Source organism: Malaya genurostris, chromosome 3 (assembly GCF_030247185.1).
Source record: "Malaya genurostris strain Urasoe2022 chromosome 3, Malgen_1.1, whole genome shotgun sequence".
Taxonomy (NCBI): domain Eukaryota; kingdom Metazoa; phylum Arthropoda; class Insecta; order Diptera; family Culicidae; genus Malaya; species Malaya genurostris.
Window position 1 is genome coordinate 212,710,369 of NC_080572.1, and position 17,225 is coordinate 212,727,593.

The window sequence follows — 17,225 nt, forward strand, 5'->3', positions numbered from 1 at the left end:
GGATTGAGCTAACTGCCAATTTGTTTTATTCTAAATTCGATCTGTCCAGGTTTTGTCACGAACAAGCCTTAATGGGTTCTTTGTTCGTCAGTAGCACAGCATTTAGAATTGTGGTTGAAATGTTAGATTTGTCGATTTTGTTTAAATGAGCCTAATGACGCATATCACTAGGAGTAACCGGAACTTCCATCAAAAGTGTGATGGTGCAGCAATTCTTGATCATTTATTTAGAGAAAAGCAAAACGGAAATGTGTTAAGAAGACTATCTACTTACATCCCGAAATCATACGATACTACATATTCTACTCAACTTATTAAAACTGGATTTGCCCACATTGAAGCAGCGTAAACCGAGTTAACTAAATTCCAAACAAGGAGCAAATTGATTAATTAATCGAATGATGTATTCCGTTTCGTAGCTTGAGCAGCATTTTCATTGCTTTTTTTTACACGTAGTTTCTTCACAAGTTGGAAATATCCCCTAATTTTATACAGTTCTAAGACCAGTCGCTGTAAATTTCCAAATTGTCCAACGTCTATCTGGTGCGACGATGACAAGTAGAACTTGGGTTAATTGACTTTACCACGGTTGGTTCGTCTTCGGCAAAAACACATTATTCACGGTCACCGAACTGAACCGTGAAGAAATCGCATCAAAGCAGCATTGATGTTCGAGTTAATTTGGAACTCATTCTCTGCAACCCTTTCCACTCGCCGATCGCTCCAGTTGGACTCTTGCAGCAAAAAAATGGGAATTTCTGGATGTTTGATCATCAATTCGAGCACTGGAGGGGAAAAGGAGGGTTTCATGAATAATTTCGAGTATTGAAATTGTCTACAAAGGTCGTTCGAAACTGATCAATCTGCTCAGAGAACGTATGAAAAGAAGTGAATGTAATTTACCCGGAAAGTGTGCATATTTTTACACATATAAATTGCATTCATAATACAAAAACACTTGTAAATTTTCGTTGAATGCGGAGAAGAAAACGCATCTGTCATATGTAAAAGAATATCTCGTTCTTTTTGAAAATTCCGTGATATAATTTATATCAAAATTGATGACAGTCGTGTATAAAAACCGATTATTTTTATTTTTCCTAGTTGTTGTACTTTATTCAAAATCCATTTGTATGTACCAGTCTATCAAATCGTCTACTATTATTGAAAAGTAAAATTCAGAAAAAAAAACAAATATTCCTAACCCTTAGATATTCCTCTGGACTTTGATTCCCGCGCAGTGCGGGATTGAGAAACAGGAAATTAGACGACCTTTCATGTCTTATGTTTTGTTATTTCTGGATCTTCGGGAATTGCTTTCTTTATAAAAACGCAACACCTCTGACTGTCAGCAAACAGTTGCAGCCAAACTACCTTTGAACCAAGTTACCAGTTATATTGAAGAATTGTGTTCCCTAAAAGAAGTGACAATTATGATCAAGGTGTGTTCAAAACTAGCTATTTTTAGTTTCGTGATTCTTTTGTATTGTTTTGAAATGTGTTATTCGGTCCGCTAATCGGTAGGGAAATCCTTTTATGGAATTGTTAATAAAATTTACAAAAATATTTGCGTTTCACTAGAACCGTACAAAGTTTTTAATTTTTCATATTCGAGTAATTGTTTGTTATTGTTTTATGAAGATTCTCCTGATTAGGATAGTAGTGTAGTTGATGTAGTCAGTTATATCAGAAAAGTTCAAGCTAAAATTAACAATTGGTAAATTCTTTGTGTAGTGATCGTGACAACAGGAAAATTAGTTGGAATGGATATTCACGTTTTTTCTGAGTTAATTAGCTCGACAATCGATTTGATTTTAAAAATTGTTCGGTCCTTTTTGATGAATTAAAATCTTAAAGATTGACGTCCTCAGAACCAGACATTAACGAGAATACTTAATGATATATTTGTTAGAATATTTAAAGGCATATTTCGTGTGTTTTGATTTGTTTCTAAAACTGAAACTGATATCTTCGCTATATAGCGTGAGTGTAAATGGGACGGACTTATCGCAATGTGTAAGCCCATTGTTTTTCACGCAGCCTACCTGAGTTCAATTCTCCACTTCGCGCGATTTTCCTAATCATAAAAACCTCTGTATTTGGAGTGTCTCAAATTTGTTTACACACTTCGGATAAATCATTTAAACACACACTTCAGATAAATCATTTAAATTTGCGTCTTGATCGGTTCACATGTAAAGAACATCCCAGTTTACTGGAATTTACAATAAGAAGCATATAAAATATATTATTTTCTTACCTTTACAGCTAATTAAGCGGAATTTGACATTGAAACTGAAACCATATTTTTAGATCATAACATCTACATATTTATAGATCAAATATAATAAGGCATGCTTGAAATTACGCCATTTGTAGTTTTCAGTTTTTCTTATAGTGCAACTGACGCCCTTCATAAAAAACGAAATTCGACCAATTTTACACGAAATAATTTAATGGTATGAATTTATTCAGGCTTTGAATTTAATACGTTGCATTACATTAGTCAGCTCTCAGAATTAAGTTAAGTTAAGTGTTAAAACACTTGCAAAAATAGTCATTTGGACGCTCGTAAATTCTTTTCACAGAAGACGTAAATTTACATGATTTTCGCAAAGTGTGTATATGAACTAAAACATCATTTCTTTCCTATTGAGGCCTATAATCGATTATGTTAGAAAGTATCGAAAATTCGTGTTAAATATTTAAAAATTTCAAACTGCCAACAATATTCATTCTTTGGCAGAGATTTCCAATTCATATCAGTTCCAGAATTTCATTTCATATACGAAAACCACAAGTTATAGAGAGACTTGCTGTCTCTGTTCGACCTTTTGACTCTGAGGGTAGGATGAAAATTGGTGCGTTCGCTTCGAGTTTTCTATAACCGCAGTATTGCTCAATTGTCAAACTAGTTTTTTTGCGGTATTGCTTTTTAGAGCCGAAACGAAGATATTGTATTCGATTTATCACAATTCGTTGATTGAAACTCATAGCAATTCTTCTAATGAGATCACTATTACACGCAGAGAAAAATATTGTAGAAATAACCAAATTTGGGTTCTACACAACGAATAATTTTATTGAAATAGTTACAAAACAAAATCTGGGTTGATATTGCAAATATTGCTACTTGAAACTACAAAACATGATGATTATTTTTTTCTCAGTGGATTAGTTTGTTTCAATCAATATTTTGATAAAGATAACATAGATTTTACTTGTGCGTTCCTGTCAATTTCTTGTCAAACAATTTCACAGTAAATTCAATTGGAAAAATTTGTTTAAAATGAACGAACTCTAGTTTAAGTTAATTATTTTTAACGCTTTTAATTAACAAACTATTTAGTTGAAATAAATGAATTGAAATTTAGCTATTTCAATTAACGCTAATTTTTGTTATAATCACATATTTTTGTTTGTTTTTAAGACAAATGATTATTTTAAAAATTATTTGCAAGGTAACTTTTGACATTACTTTATTTCGATTTATGCTCGTTTTCAAATACTTAAAAATTATTCACAAACTACAATGAAGCCCAGGTATTTTAATTAGTATCCAATGTTTTGGTGCTTCAACAGTCCGGTCAAGATTTCTGCAATCAAATAATAAATAAATCAATCCAAGCGTATGATTGTTCAAAACCCAAAAGTATATCAAATTTTACTTTCAAAACGCGCACAAACTCTACCCGAGGGAGGAAAAACGCTGTTTAAAAAAATGCTCTGGTTTATAAGACATAAACTTAATATGTAACATTTAAACATCAGTCTTTGTTGTATCTAAACAGAAAAAAGATCATAAATAAATTGAACCAATTTTTGCTTTCTCATATAGAAAGGTTATGCAATCACTGTGAAAACCGACTTTTGAACCGAGGCCCGTAGGGCCGAGTGTCATATACCATTCGACTCAGTTCTTCGAGTACGCAAAATGTCTGTGTGGTTGTATGTGTGTGTGTATGTGTGTGTATGTGCGTATGTGTGTATGTAACGTTTTTTTGCACTAACTTTTCTCGGAGATGGTTGAACCGATTTTCACAAACTTAGATTCAAATGAAAGGTCTTGAGGTCCCATAAAAATTGAATATTATTTGGATCCGACTTCCGGTTCGGGAGTTATGGGGCAAAATGTGCAAAAAAAAAGAAAAGATGTGTTCTAACTTTTCTCATAGATGGTGCAACCGATGTTCACAAACTTAGGTTCAAATGAAAGGTCCTGTGGTCCCATGCGTAATTCCTGAATTTCATGCGGATCCGACTTCAGGATCCGGAAATATAGGGTAAAGTATGTTAAAAATTGTATACCTTCACTTAAAATGGGGAAGAATTAAAAAAAAATTCTAAATCGACATTTTCCAATTAATAGTTTTTATCAGTATACGGTCAAACAAACCAATTTCGGTTATTTTTTTAAGAATCGAAGAAAATTATTTTGAAGAATACCACAGTATTATATGTTAGTATGATTGATATGAGAAAGGCATCATTAGACCACTAGGTGGATTAAAACAGGTTTTTTCTTGATATAAAGGTATAGCAGAATTGAATCAACATAGACATTGCCGATAACATCAACTCAACTTTGGTTGACATGCAATAAATAGTTAGTTTATTTCAACAATAGAATCAGCTAAAAAAAAAAATTTCATTTCACTACACCAAAATTTTGTTTCAAATCAAACAGAGAACATTGTTGATGTTGAAGGGAAAAATGGTTAAGAACAATCATATTATAGTTAGAATTCAACATAAATCAAATTTAAAAATCTACTAACAGTTTCATTATTTTAAACATGATTCATTTCTCTGCGTGTAGTATTGCTACACGGAACAGGAAAATTACCTAATTTTGGGTTTTCATCCAATTTCGGAGTTCCACTTAATGGCCTAATTTAGGGCAAGTGGCTCGAAATGGTTTTGCTCTTTGTGTTTTACAAACCAATGAAAAGACCAAATGTAAGAATAGATCCAACATAACTCAAAATTAAGTAAGAGGGTGTCAAAAGATAGAAATTTTTTTTCTGTGCATACTTATTGAAACGTTCATTATTTACACTGAATTCACGCTCAACGTCTTCCATCAAGGGTAAATACAACCAATGACCTATTTCGTATTTTGCTTTAGCAAAATGATTCGTTGTAACTAATATCTCTTGCCGCAAATTCAGCAATAAGCAATAAGTACATGAATTACATCTTGATTACTGAAATTTTAGTAAAATACTGTCAATAATTTCTGCATTGGTTCATAGAAATGTTCAGCAAAGAAGATATTTATTTACTGATTTTTCAGTAAATTTTTGACAGTTGTCAGTTGCTGAAACATCAGCTAACTGTTTTCGCTGGATTTATTTACTGAAATTCAAGCTCGGCAAACAATTTTTCTGTAACACGGCAATAATAATTTAGTGTGTATACTTCAAATTGACAGGAAATATTTCTCATCTGCTGTCTGATGGCAGCAACACTTGCGATGCCGGCTACCGATTATGGCTCCTCAAACCCGAGTTCGTTTCAAAATGGCGATGCTCCAATTCTGATATTGCCGCTGGCCAGCGATGATTTAGAAGGAGCTGAATCGGCACATCCTGGCTACGGAGGTGGTGGTCATGGAGGTTTTGGAGGTGGCCATGGAGGCGGTTTCGGTGGTGGCGGCTTCGGAGGTGGTGGCTTCGGACGGGGACATGGCGGTTTTGGAGGAGGACAAGGAGGTTTTGCGATTCATCTGTAATCATCATATATAATGCTACAATAATAAGCCTTTCAACTTTCAGGTTTCGGTGGTGGCGGTTTCGGAGGCGGAGGTTATGGAGGTGGTGGCTATGGTGGTGGCTTCGGTGGAGGTCATGGAGGCCGTGGACATGGCTACCATGGTTAAATGAAGTTGCGGTTGCAAATGATGAACTGCAGATGTACAGTAAATAGGTAGTGATGTTTGAGATGGGAATAAAGAGTCTGAAATTTTCATGAATCGGTGTATTACTAGAACAGAGAAACGCAAAATAAAGACTGCACTAAAAAACAAATGCAACACTTACTTTTGTGTACCACCATTTCTGCATGGGAGTGTGATGTTCACGTGTGCCAAATTACGTCAAAAGTTGTTATCCTCATGTCCCTCAAAAATAAAAATACTAATCGTTTATACCTTGATATTACGTCATAGTCGTAATTAAGTTCCCAGAAACGAACCCTGCTAAAAAGAACACGTTCAAAATATTCATGCTTTTAAAGTATTAAGAAACTATTGCATTTTAAAATGTTTCTAATCTTACTCCCGAATTATTCTGTCATGCTTAGTTCAGTCTCCGATGGAACAGTCACTATCAGTCAAATTTTGATATCTTACAATCTATGGCTTGTACAACGCATTTTATACGGTGGAAGAAGAAATGTAGTCCAGTTGAGCTTACGAAACACATATAATGAAAATTGTTTTTGAACTTATTCAATGCGTTCTTCTGGTATGATTTTTCGTACTATGCTGAAGTATTTCAAAATCTGCCTGACATTAATTGTATAAAGTAATTCCAACGAATAAATCTCCACCAAAGTAAGTTTTAAGTCTAAAACTACTACTAGGTTTATTACAATTTTATATTTTTCTTTTGTTTGGTTTCCTAAATATATGTTAATAGAAGGAGTCATAATTTTTCTACCAAATGATATTGAATTACATTTCTAAACGTTTAGTTGGAGTAACTTTTGTTGAATCAAAAATTGGATACGTTAATTCCATATTTCAACACTTTAACATCATCAGCTTCATGTCGGCGAATGACCTAAAATAGGTTAAAACAGAAATAAATAAATAATAATAATAATAATCTTCAGCTTCATGTTGTTGGTATAATCAGGTATCGGTAACGTAAAACATAAAAAAAGAAAGGGTCTAAATGTTTTGTTTTCGATTTTGGTTCAATGTCATATTTTTCTCAAATACACAAACACATGCATAAACATTTGTTAAAAAAAAACAAACAGACTTGCAGATGAGAGAGATGGAGGGAGGGAGAGAGAGCGATTCGCTCAGTTCGTCAGCTGTTGGTTAGGTATTATTAGAAAGTATTGAAGTTTTGAAACTTATAGGTTCTCAAAAAATTTGACATAATAGATAAAAGTAGTCATCAGATCTAAACACAAACACCAATAGCGTACTGACTGACAAGCAAACCTTTCATTAGCGGCTAGTTTGGTCAAAATCGGTCCCGTTATCTGACAAAGAGAACAACACGTTTTCAAAATTTCGATTTTATTCATTTATGAGTTCCTTGAAGAGCCAAACAATTGTTTCAACCGCGTTCCAACATTTCTAAACCATTTTTATAGACTGGCCCAGAAAAAAATGCCTTTTCGCAATAATTGAGAATCTGTCAATTTATAGGGCAGCGTCATGTTGTTTACACTTCTCTCTCACTACTTGTGTAACCGATTCTTTTGTTTTTTATCAGTTTATATCAAAATGGGTGGTCTCTTCGTAGAACAACTGCGAAATATTGTCCATAATTGGTGGATAGATCTCGGAAAAACACTGAGAAACTGGTATAAATGAAAGGAGTAAGTGAGAAAGCCGTGCGAAGAGAGATCAAGAAGTTCGGTGAAGATAGCACTTTTGAGGAAAAATTGAGGTTTATGTACGAGAAACGATCGAACACGATGGCATTAAAAATCAACAAGTAGTCTTCCCTAGTTGTAGCGTCATTTCCGTAGATTGATACTGCCCCGGAAAATCTAACGATGCGAAACACGAAGTGATGATATTTTTATTTCATCATCAGACCAAATAGTTTTCGTAGTTTTCCGAAGGAAAATACAAATTTCTGTAGAAAAATTTAAATTTCCGTAAATTTATTCTACGAATCTGTTCATCTGTTGAAAATCTCCGAATCCATAGCTAATTCTAATACTGTGGGAGAGATTTTGGAATACACACACACATGAAAAATCATTGCAGCTTGTGTGAGGAGAACGGCACATAAAATAAACCGCTTACAATGCCGAATTGCTGATGTGCACAAGCAACCTACTCTACAGTGTTACCGAATAGCACCGAGTGCATGTCAGTTCGATACTTAACATTGCAAACCTCGAAGTTGACCATTCATCAAGCTGGTGACAAAGTTAATAATTCATTCATCCGCTCTGCATGAAGGCAGGGGCTCACTGAGCAAAAAAATGTGACAAAGTCCATATCTATAAATTCTGTTTTCTGCAAAATATGAACTTTTGTTGTTGAACGGTGGAGTATTTTTTCATACATGACGCGGGCCATTTGGCTGTTGGTTGTTCATCTATATCAATCCATCAATAAATGACTGAGTTATTATCGTTCAAAACTATAACAGAAAAAGGTTACGCGGCCAATTTTGAATTTTTTTCTAGACATCCTGCCACGTATGGTAAAGAGTTAGATCATGCTAACCCTCGTTTGGATAGAAGAATACAGGTTTCGGTGCGGGAAGTGGCTGAAAAAAGTTATCACTTCGAGGTCAAATGTTCTTCGTGCTGATAAGCGATTGAATCTTCGAACTCATCAGAAGTAGAAAAAGCCAAAACACAATTGCAGCATCGATCTGGCTAGGAGTTCAAAAATTGTACGGTGCGATTCTTGCAGGGAATTTTCAATGTATAACTGGGGATGACAAAACCTACTTGAAATTCAATTACCAATTAATTGCCAAACCATAACATCCTACGATGTTGAACCAGTCTAAAACATCGATTCTAACCAAAAATTAAATTATTGTATGGCAAGCTATTTGTGGCTCCGATAATATTTAGATTAACCTCATCACAACTGATACAAAAAAAAACGACTTCTAGAGACTGTCCCAGAAAGTATGGACGCAACCAAAAACCGTTGCCATTTCGCAATGGTTCAGAATCTGTCAATTTTTATGGCTGCGTCCTGTTGTTTACACTCTTCTCTAACCACTTGTGCAGTTGTTTATTAGTTTTCATTAGTTTGTTTCGAAATGCGTGGACTTTCAGCAGAACAACGTCCTTTGAGGATAAACCGAAAACGGGTCGAAAAAAAGGTCCTGCTAACCCTCAGTTGGATAAACGTATACTGAAGGCGTTCGAGCAAAAGAAGGAGGTTTCAGTTCGGGATGTGGCCAAAAAAGTGGGCACTTCGAAGTCAAATGTTCGTCGTGCTAAAGAACGTTTGAATCTGCGAACCTATAAGAAGCATAAACAACCAAAACGTAGTCCGAAACATGAAGCATCGATCAGGTCGAGGGTTCGAAAGCTGTACAATACGATTCTTACTGGAAATTTGAACTGCACAATCATGGATGACGAAACCTACGTGAAACTCGATTACAAATCCTTGCCGCAAGTGTTAAACCAGTCCGAGACATCGATTGAAGTCGAAAAATTTGGTAAGAAAGCTATGATCTGGCAAGCAATTTGAAGCTGCGGTAAGATTTCGAAACCCTTCATCTCCACTGCTTCAATGAACAGCGAAATATACATCAAGGAAAGTTTACAAAAACGACTTCTACCCATGATTCGAAGCCACAAGGATCCTGTTGTCTTCTGGCTAGATCTTACTCCTTGCCGCTACTCGAAATCAACGGTAGAATGGTACACTACCAAAAATGTCACTTTCGTCCCAAAAGACATGAATCCACCAAATTGCCCACAGCTTCGACCAATTGAGGAAATTTGGGCATTAACGAAGGCACGTCTTAGGAAACATGTCATGGCAGCCGAAACCATTCAACAGTTCGAAGAAGATTGGAAAAAAGTGTCGAAACTTGTCGCCAAGAAGTCTGTACGGAATTAAATGAGGAACGTTCGCAAGAAGGTGCGCCAGCTAGTCTACAATGGCTAAGTAGCAAATGTTGAGAATAATATTCTGTCGTTGTAATCTTATATTATCAGTATATCGAATAAAATTTGAATATCTAACACTTGTGAAATATTTACAGCGAAGTGCGTAAGTATTAAAGTGCGTCCATACTTTCTGGGACAGTCTTTACCCACGATTCGAAGTCATTGCATTGTCTACTGGACAGATCTTGCATGTTTTCATTACGCAAAATCAATAGTAATAGTAAAATTCAATAGTACCTCTAACCATGCGACTTTCGATCCTAAAGACCTAAGCCCACGAAATTGCACCCAAATACGACCACTTCTTAGGATTAAGCAGACCCTGTCAGCTTGGAGCGAAATCAATCTTCAGCTCAGCAACGCCATCACACGGTTTCATGTCAATTGTATGGGTGGGTAGTGCTGCTATTTTGGCGCGCACGAATTTGACATTTCTCTCCCTTACTTCTATGTACTAGATTCGATGCGGACTCGCGAGGGCGCTATGCTCGCAAAAAAGGATGTTGCCAATGATTTGTTCGGGAAATGTGAGAGCTGGCTATCTTGTTAATATGGTGATTTTTATACAATAAGTTAGAGTTTATTGTATCATCTGTTATATGTCAATGTTTCATTCAAATATGTTTATTCGGCACGGTTTTGTTGAAAAAGCGACAAAAAATTTCAATTTGCAATAACTTGTACAAACAAAACTTTTTTGAGTGTTTCTTTTGGCAAGTCATTTTAATGATCAAATAGATCTAAATTATCAATATAAGAACAAGAAATAAAAATAACTTCGAACAAGAAATAGCACGAGCTTCGCGGTCAACGGGCGGTCTACGACCGTCCTCCGTTACGAATAAAACACTTCCGGAAAACTAATTGAATAAATAAAAGACTTTAGACGCGGAATGCGCTTTCGCGATGTTCACTCTCGAAGATCCGATTTCCAATCGCGGCTTGATCTACCTGAACTTGCGATCGATATGTCAACTGACACCGGTTGACGTTTATGTCATCGTAGAATCTGAGATTCAAACCACTAACGGCAGCTGAAGGTGGGATAGGGATGTATAAGATCGATTGGGATTAGCGATTGGATGGGAATAAGTTCGTGAGTTTACGGTTTTGGCTTGTCATCGCCTGTCAGTCACCTCCTTGTTGAATCCACCGAAAGGAGATTCAAGTGCCTGATTGCACCAGGCAGCACCGAGAGCTGAGCTAATGATAAACTCATCGATCTCCTCACTCAGAATTGCTACAAAAGATAAGCAGGTTTCAAGTGAGCTAATGAGAAAGAGGCGTAGTAAGTGCCAACTTTAGTTGGCCTTTCTCTGCACTAGATTAATAAATAAACCTGTCTGAGCAACAGTTAAAAAAGTAAATTAAAAGTCACGAAGGAGGCCATGCTGAATCTGCCGGCTAGATAAAAAATGTTGAGAATCCTAGTGTGTTGTTCTAGTCTACTAGCAGTTAGTAATACTAATTGTATATCCAAAAAAATAAAATATTCCACACTTTTGTATTATTTACCCTGAATATTCGGAGCGTCCATACTTTCTGGGACAGTCGTTTTAGTCTCGGTGATGGCATCATGACATCATTCGATACAAATCCCTTTCCAGCAAGCTTTTCTTTAGCTCATTAGGACGTTCATTGATTACCGATGCAATTGATATTTGCTTCAATTCTCCTGTCACTGCTTGATTACGATGGGACTAAATAATAATTGAACAGCATAACAGATCGGCTGAAAAGTTCGTATCGTTTCTATGAGAGGGCGCCAATAGAATTAAATCCATACTATTTTCAGTTAGTACCAACCTTCAAAAGATACGTGTATAAATTTGACAGCTGTCTGATTATTAGTTTGTGAGATATTGCATTTTGAGTGAAGCTACTTTTGTTATTGTGGAAAAAATGGAAAAAAGGAATTTCGTGTGTTGATGAAACACTACTTTTTGATGAAAAAAAGTGCCGCTGATACCAAAAAATGGCTTGATGAGTGTTATCCAGACTCTGCACCGGGCGAAGCAACAATTCGTAAGTGGTTTGCAAAATTTCGTACTGGTCATATGAGCACCGAAGACGATGAACGCAGTGGACGTCCAAAAGAGGCTGTTACCGATGAAAACGTGAAAAAAATCCACAAAATGATTTTCAATAACCGTAAAGTGAAGTTGATCGAGATAGCTGACACCCTAAAGTTATCAAAGGAACGTGTTGGACATATTATTCACGAATATTTGGATATGAGAAAGCTTTGTGTAAAATGGGTGCCGCGTGAGCTCACAACCGATCAAAAACAACAACGAAAAACCATGCTGAAATTGAACGAATTGGGCTTCGAATTGTTCCCTCATCCACCGTATTCTCCAGATTTGGCCCCCAGTGACTTTTTCCTGTTCTCAGACCTCAAGAGAATGCTCGCTGGTAAAAAATTTAGAAACAATGAAGAAGTAGTCGCTGAAACTGAGGCCTATTTTGAGGCAAAGGACAAATCGTACTACAAAAATGGTATCGAAAAGTTGGAAGATCGCTATAATCGCTGTATCGCCTCTGATGGCAATGTTGAATAATAAAAACAAATTTTGGCAAAAAAATGTGTGTTTCTATTAAACGATACAAACTTTTCAGCCGAACTGTTAAATATTGAAATATATTCATTTACTCTAATAAACTTTGAGTTCGATGACATTTTGCAAAGAATAATGAACTCATTATCTCATTTGACAGTCACTTTCACAGTACAGATTACAGTTTGACAATGGTTTTAGTCAGTCTGACAAGGTCATTCGACTGCCAAATTGCAACTCTGATTGTGAATACAGTTCCTTTCGATTCCTTTACGATGCCGGCTATTACCTTTAACTTCTCTTTTTGATTTTCTATAACAATGGTATGAGCTGATTCTGTATATAAACCGATGATAAGCAACCGATGATAGTAGTAACATTTGGAAAAACCTGTCTTAATCCACCTAGTGGTGTAATGATGCCTTTCTCATGTACATATAATATTGTGGTATTCTATTCAAAAATTTTCTCTTCGATTTTTGAAAGAAACCAAGTGATTGTTTATGCATAACATACAGAATAAAACAGTGCTTTGATTGCGTAAGCCATCCTTAAGAGAACGAAATGGGTTCACTATTATATGCACTTCCGGCACCGGAACCCGAGAACCGGTATAGTCAAAGTCGGTTCGTACGGCCACCAACTAACATGACACACAAACTCTTCTAGTACGCACTCTATAACTCCGGATTCGGAAGTCGGATCCGGATGAAATTCAGGAATTCGGTATGGGACCAGAAGACCTTTCATTTGCATATTAGTTTGTGGAAATTGGTCAAACCATCGCTGAGAAAAGTGAGTGAGAACCATTTTGGTATATATGACCACTATTTCCGGTACTTCCGGAACCGGATACCGGGAACCAGGATAGCCGGAATCGGTTTGATTAGTTGCCTACTGATAATGACTATCGATTTGTGTGGTTTTGAGACCAGTTTAGAAATTTTTTTACGTATTTTGTTTCGCCGGTTTAAGTGACGGTGTACAATATTGAACACACTTTACCCTATAATTCCGGAACCGGAAGTCGGATCCGGATGAAATTCAGGAATTCCGTATGGGACCACGAGACCTTTCATTTGAATCTAAGTTTGTCAAAATCGGTTCAGCCATCTCCGAGAAAACCTAGTGAGATTATTTGACACATACACACACACACACATACATACACACACACACACACACACACATACATACATACACACACACACACACACACACACACACACACACACACACACACACACACACACACACACACACACACACACACACACACACACACACACACACACACACACACACACACACACACACACACACACACACACACACACACACACACACACACACACACACACACACACACACACACACACACACACACACACACACACACACACACACACACACACACACACACACACACACACACACACACACACACATTGCTCAGCTCGATGAACTGAGTCGAATGGTATATGACACTTGGCCCTCCGGGCCAATTTTCACTAGTCGGTTTTTCAAGTGATTGCATAACCTTTCTATATGAGAAAGGCAAAACATGTCAAAAGTTTCAGTTTCGTCGTCAACGCGTTCTCGACTCTCTTTGAACAACTTGTACCATTCAAAAACACTTGCTCGCGACATAAACTTATCACCGAAGACCTTTTGAAACATTCTGAACGTTTCGGCACCAGAATATGCATTTTTCATACTGCAGAAAGACAGACAGTATGCTAAAAACTAATTAATATTTTGACGTGACACTTGGCACAGATGTCACTGACAATCATACCAACCTAGAATAAGGTTTCCGCGCGAAATATAATTCAAGTCAAGTTACTACTTTTTGCCCACAGTAGTATCTGTGTATGTTACTATCTCGTGACATTTGTGGCGAAATAGTATGAAAATATTATTATAGTGGAATTAAATGGAATTTATTTTCTTACGAAACGATTTAGCTCCATTCCAAAAGTAATTATTGTTTGATGTTATATCGCTCAGAAGATGTGAAACAATAATTCGTGTAAATTTATGTCACTTGTGAAAGATACATAAACCTGAATTGTACACATATCTCATACATTCTAATACACCTATAAGTACTGACGATCGGTAAATTTAAGACATATGATGCAAGATATGATATGTTTACCACAGATTTGAATCATTTGACGGAAGCTTTTCCTGTAAAAGAGGATGTTGGCTCCTTAAGTTTGTGTTGCTTCTTATTAGAGACTGCCGCCATGTTAATTTTATGTGAAAATATCGAGTTATCCCTGAAACATGATTGCTCGAAGTGAGGCATGTTGAGGTAAATGGCGTGCATTGTTGATCCTAATGAATTAATTCTGAAACAAACGATGTTATGTGGTTTATGTTCGTTTGTTTGTTAAAAAAATAATTCCGACCGAAAACATTTTTGCACATTTTGTTGCAAGTTTCTTAAAAATTAATTGTTCTTTATAAAAAACAAAACCGTCACTCCATACAGTTTCAAGATTAACGTTTTTTTTTGCAATTCTAGCTCGAAATTAGGGAGCATAAACCCCCGTTTACAAGAAAAGTTCCCCTTAAGCAATTACTTCTATACTAATTGGGTATTGCGTCACCGAGTAGAAATACGTTAGTGGAACATATTATATTTGCTTTGTGAATTCATCCAATCTGAAATTGAACAGTTGAACCTTCCAATCGACTTAGAGCGATACCCGTTGGAACAATTTAATTATTAGAGGGCGTTTATCTATTGTTTTATTTATACGATACAAAAATTACAGTAATAACCACACACGGACACAAATCCATTGCCGCTACCATGATTAAGAAATCATGGCAATCATCAAACTTTACTTCTCATGAGAATATGCCTATTATTGATGATTTTGTGAGCAAATCCCATATAAACATTTTCCTGATTTAAATCCTTTTGCTCATAATATCATTAATAATTGGTGAGATCTTATGAGCAGAATGAATCACGGTGCCAGCAGAGGATTTTTATCCGTGCATCCAATAAAAGTTTCTTTCTAAAAAGTATTGAAAATCCAACCAAAAGTATGTCTGACGGGCGATGGTAAAAGCTTTTAACTGTTTATTTTAAACCTCAAGAGAAAAAAAGAAAAACATTACTGTATTTGGAGTCCCAGTTTAGTGAACTTGTTTAATCCGTTCTTATCCATGCCAGCCACCTCGTCGTCCTCCTCGTCGTCCACTCCATTTTTTACCTTTCCAGCGACTTTCAGCACCTTCCATATCTTCCTCATCGAGAGACTGCGATAAGCCACGTTGTTGAGCATTATCCGTTGCAGAGAGTCTCAGACTAGCCACATCCGATCCGCCTACTTTTTCACCGACTTCGTTGCTACCTTGGGCAACTGTTACGAAGCAAACAACGCCAATAAGAAATAGCACTGCAATCTAGAACGGATTGTATTCTATTAGTAAACTTTAATAACATGCCGGTTTATGCAAGTCAAGAAGCATCCCAATTTTCCTTGTTCCTTATTCTAGATTTCGATCACGATTTTTCTGACAAAAAGACTAAATCACTACGACTCACAGACTCAACCCAGTTAAACTGGCAATAAATGATACCTTCATGACTAATTATAGCAGCCTGAAGCCAAGTGTTGGATACTGTATTTATTAGAAATGATGCCTTGAGAACTACTGACACGAATAATGAGGATCGTTACTGTTATATAGGTATCAGACAGAGCCGGTTGTTCACCACAACAATCCACCAGGAACTTGTTTCGCGTGACTATCATCACACTTAATTTAACTATGACACTACACTGAGTATCACGTGGAATTGAGCCCTCCGGTTGTAATTCTATACCGTTAGAATGGGACAACCGCAATTAAAGGGTATATCTACTGACTATAAATCAAGAAAGTGCAAACGTTTTCTATTGTGTCTGAGAGAAGCGAGCGGTACTTTCTTGATTACAGAAAATACAATCTTGTGGTTGTTCGCCTCTCCTAGCAGAAGGATCTTCTGATCCTTTGTGTATGCGGGGCTTAGAATCGAACAATATTCAGGTGCATAAGATGGTGCGTCTTACCCGTCACGATAGGTTCGCTTCTAATGGTGGATAGTTATCATTTTAGTTTATCCTTCAATCGCTACCATTTATTGTAGTCCAGCAGTCTTTGCAGTACAAAATGATGGGCACTTGAATTCCCTTCTTATCTTTCCAATTCATTTTTAGAGACTTTGTTTTTTACTCGAATTACGATTGCGACTCACGGAAAGTGTTGGCATAATCATTCTCAGAATCAAAATCAAAAATCAGTTATCTTCACCGATAATAATCTTCGGTGATTGTCGTTTATATTATCATCACCGAACATCTTGACAAAAATCCTGAGATTTTCTGAGAACGATATATTGGGGCAGCATTATCACATCCGATCGGTGTTGCGAAATTATCAAATAATCAATTATCATCGCTGAGTAAGCGAGAAATCTCATCCCGTCCAACATCACTATAGTGATATTCCATAAACTCACGCATCATTATTAATAATAATTCTCACGATTATCAGTCATGCAGTGGTTTTCAGTACTGAAAATAAAGTTCAACCTTATCCTAATATGTCATATGAGTATTTTTTCCATATAAAAATCCTGAATTTTGTTTTTAATCAGACTTCCGATTCCAGAGTTATAGGATAAAATGTGCAAAAAATTGAAATACTGTACTGCATTGAAATGTGTACTAACTTTTCTAAGAGATGGCGGAACCGATTTTTACAAACTTAGATTCAAATGAATGATCTTATGGTCCTACACAAAACTTCTGAATTTCA

General features: G+C 36.3%; 1 protein-coding gene across 1 annotated transcript; it reads left to right on the forward strand.

The window, feature by feature from the left end:
• Nucleotides 1–1,355: 1,355 nt before the first annotated feature.
• Nucleotides 1,356–5,974, forward strand: LOC131437219 (uncharacterized). The gene is made up of 3 exons (XM_058606403.1): nt 1,356–1,442; nt 5,435–5,714; nt 5,778–5,974. The coding sequence occupies exons 1-3, from the start codon at nt 1,434–1,436 to the stop codon at nt 5,879–5,881; spliced, it is 393 nt and encodes a 130-aa protein (XP_058462386.1). The 5' UTR covers nt 1,356–1,433; the 3' UTR covers nt 5,882–5,974.
• The last annotated feature ends 11,251 nt before the right edge of the window (nt 5,975–17,225 follow it).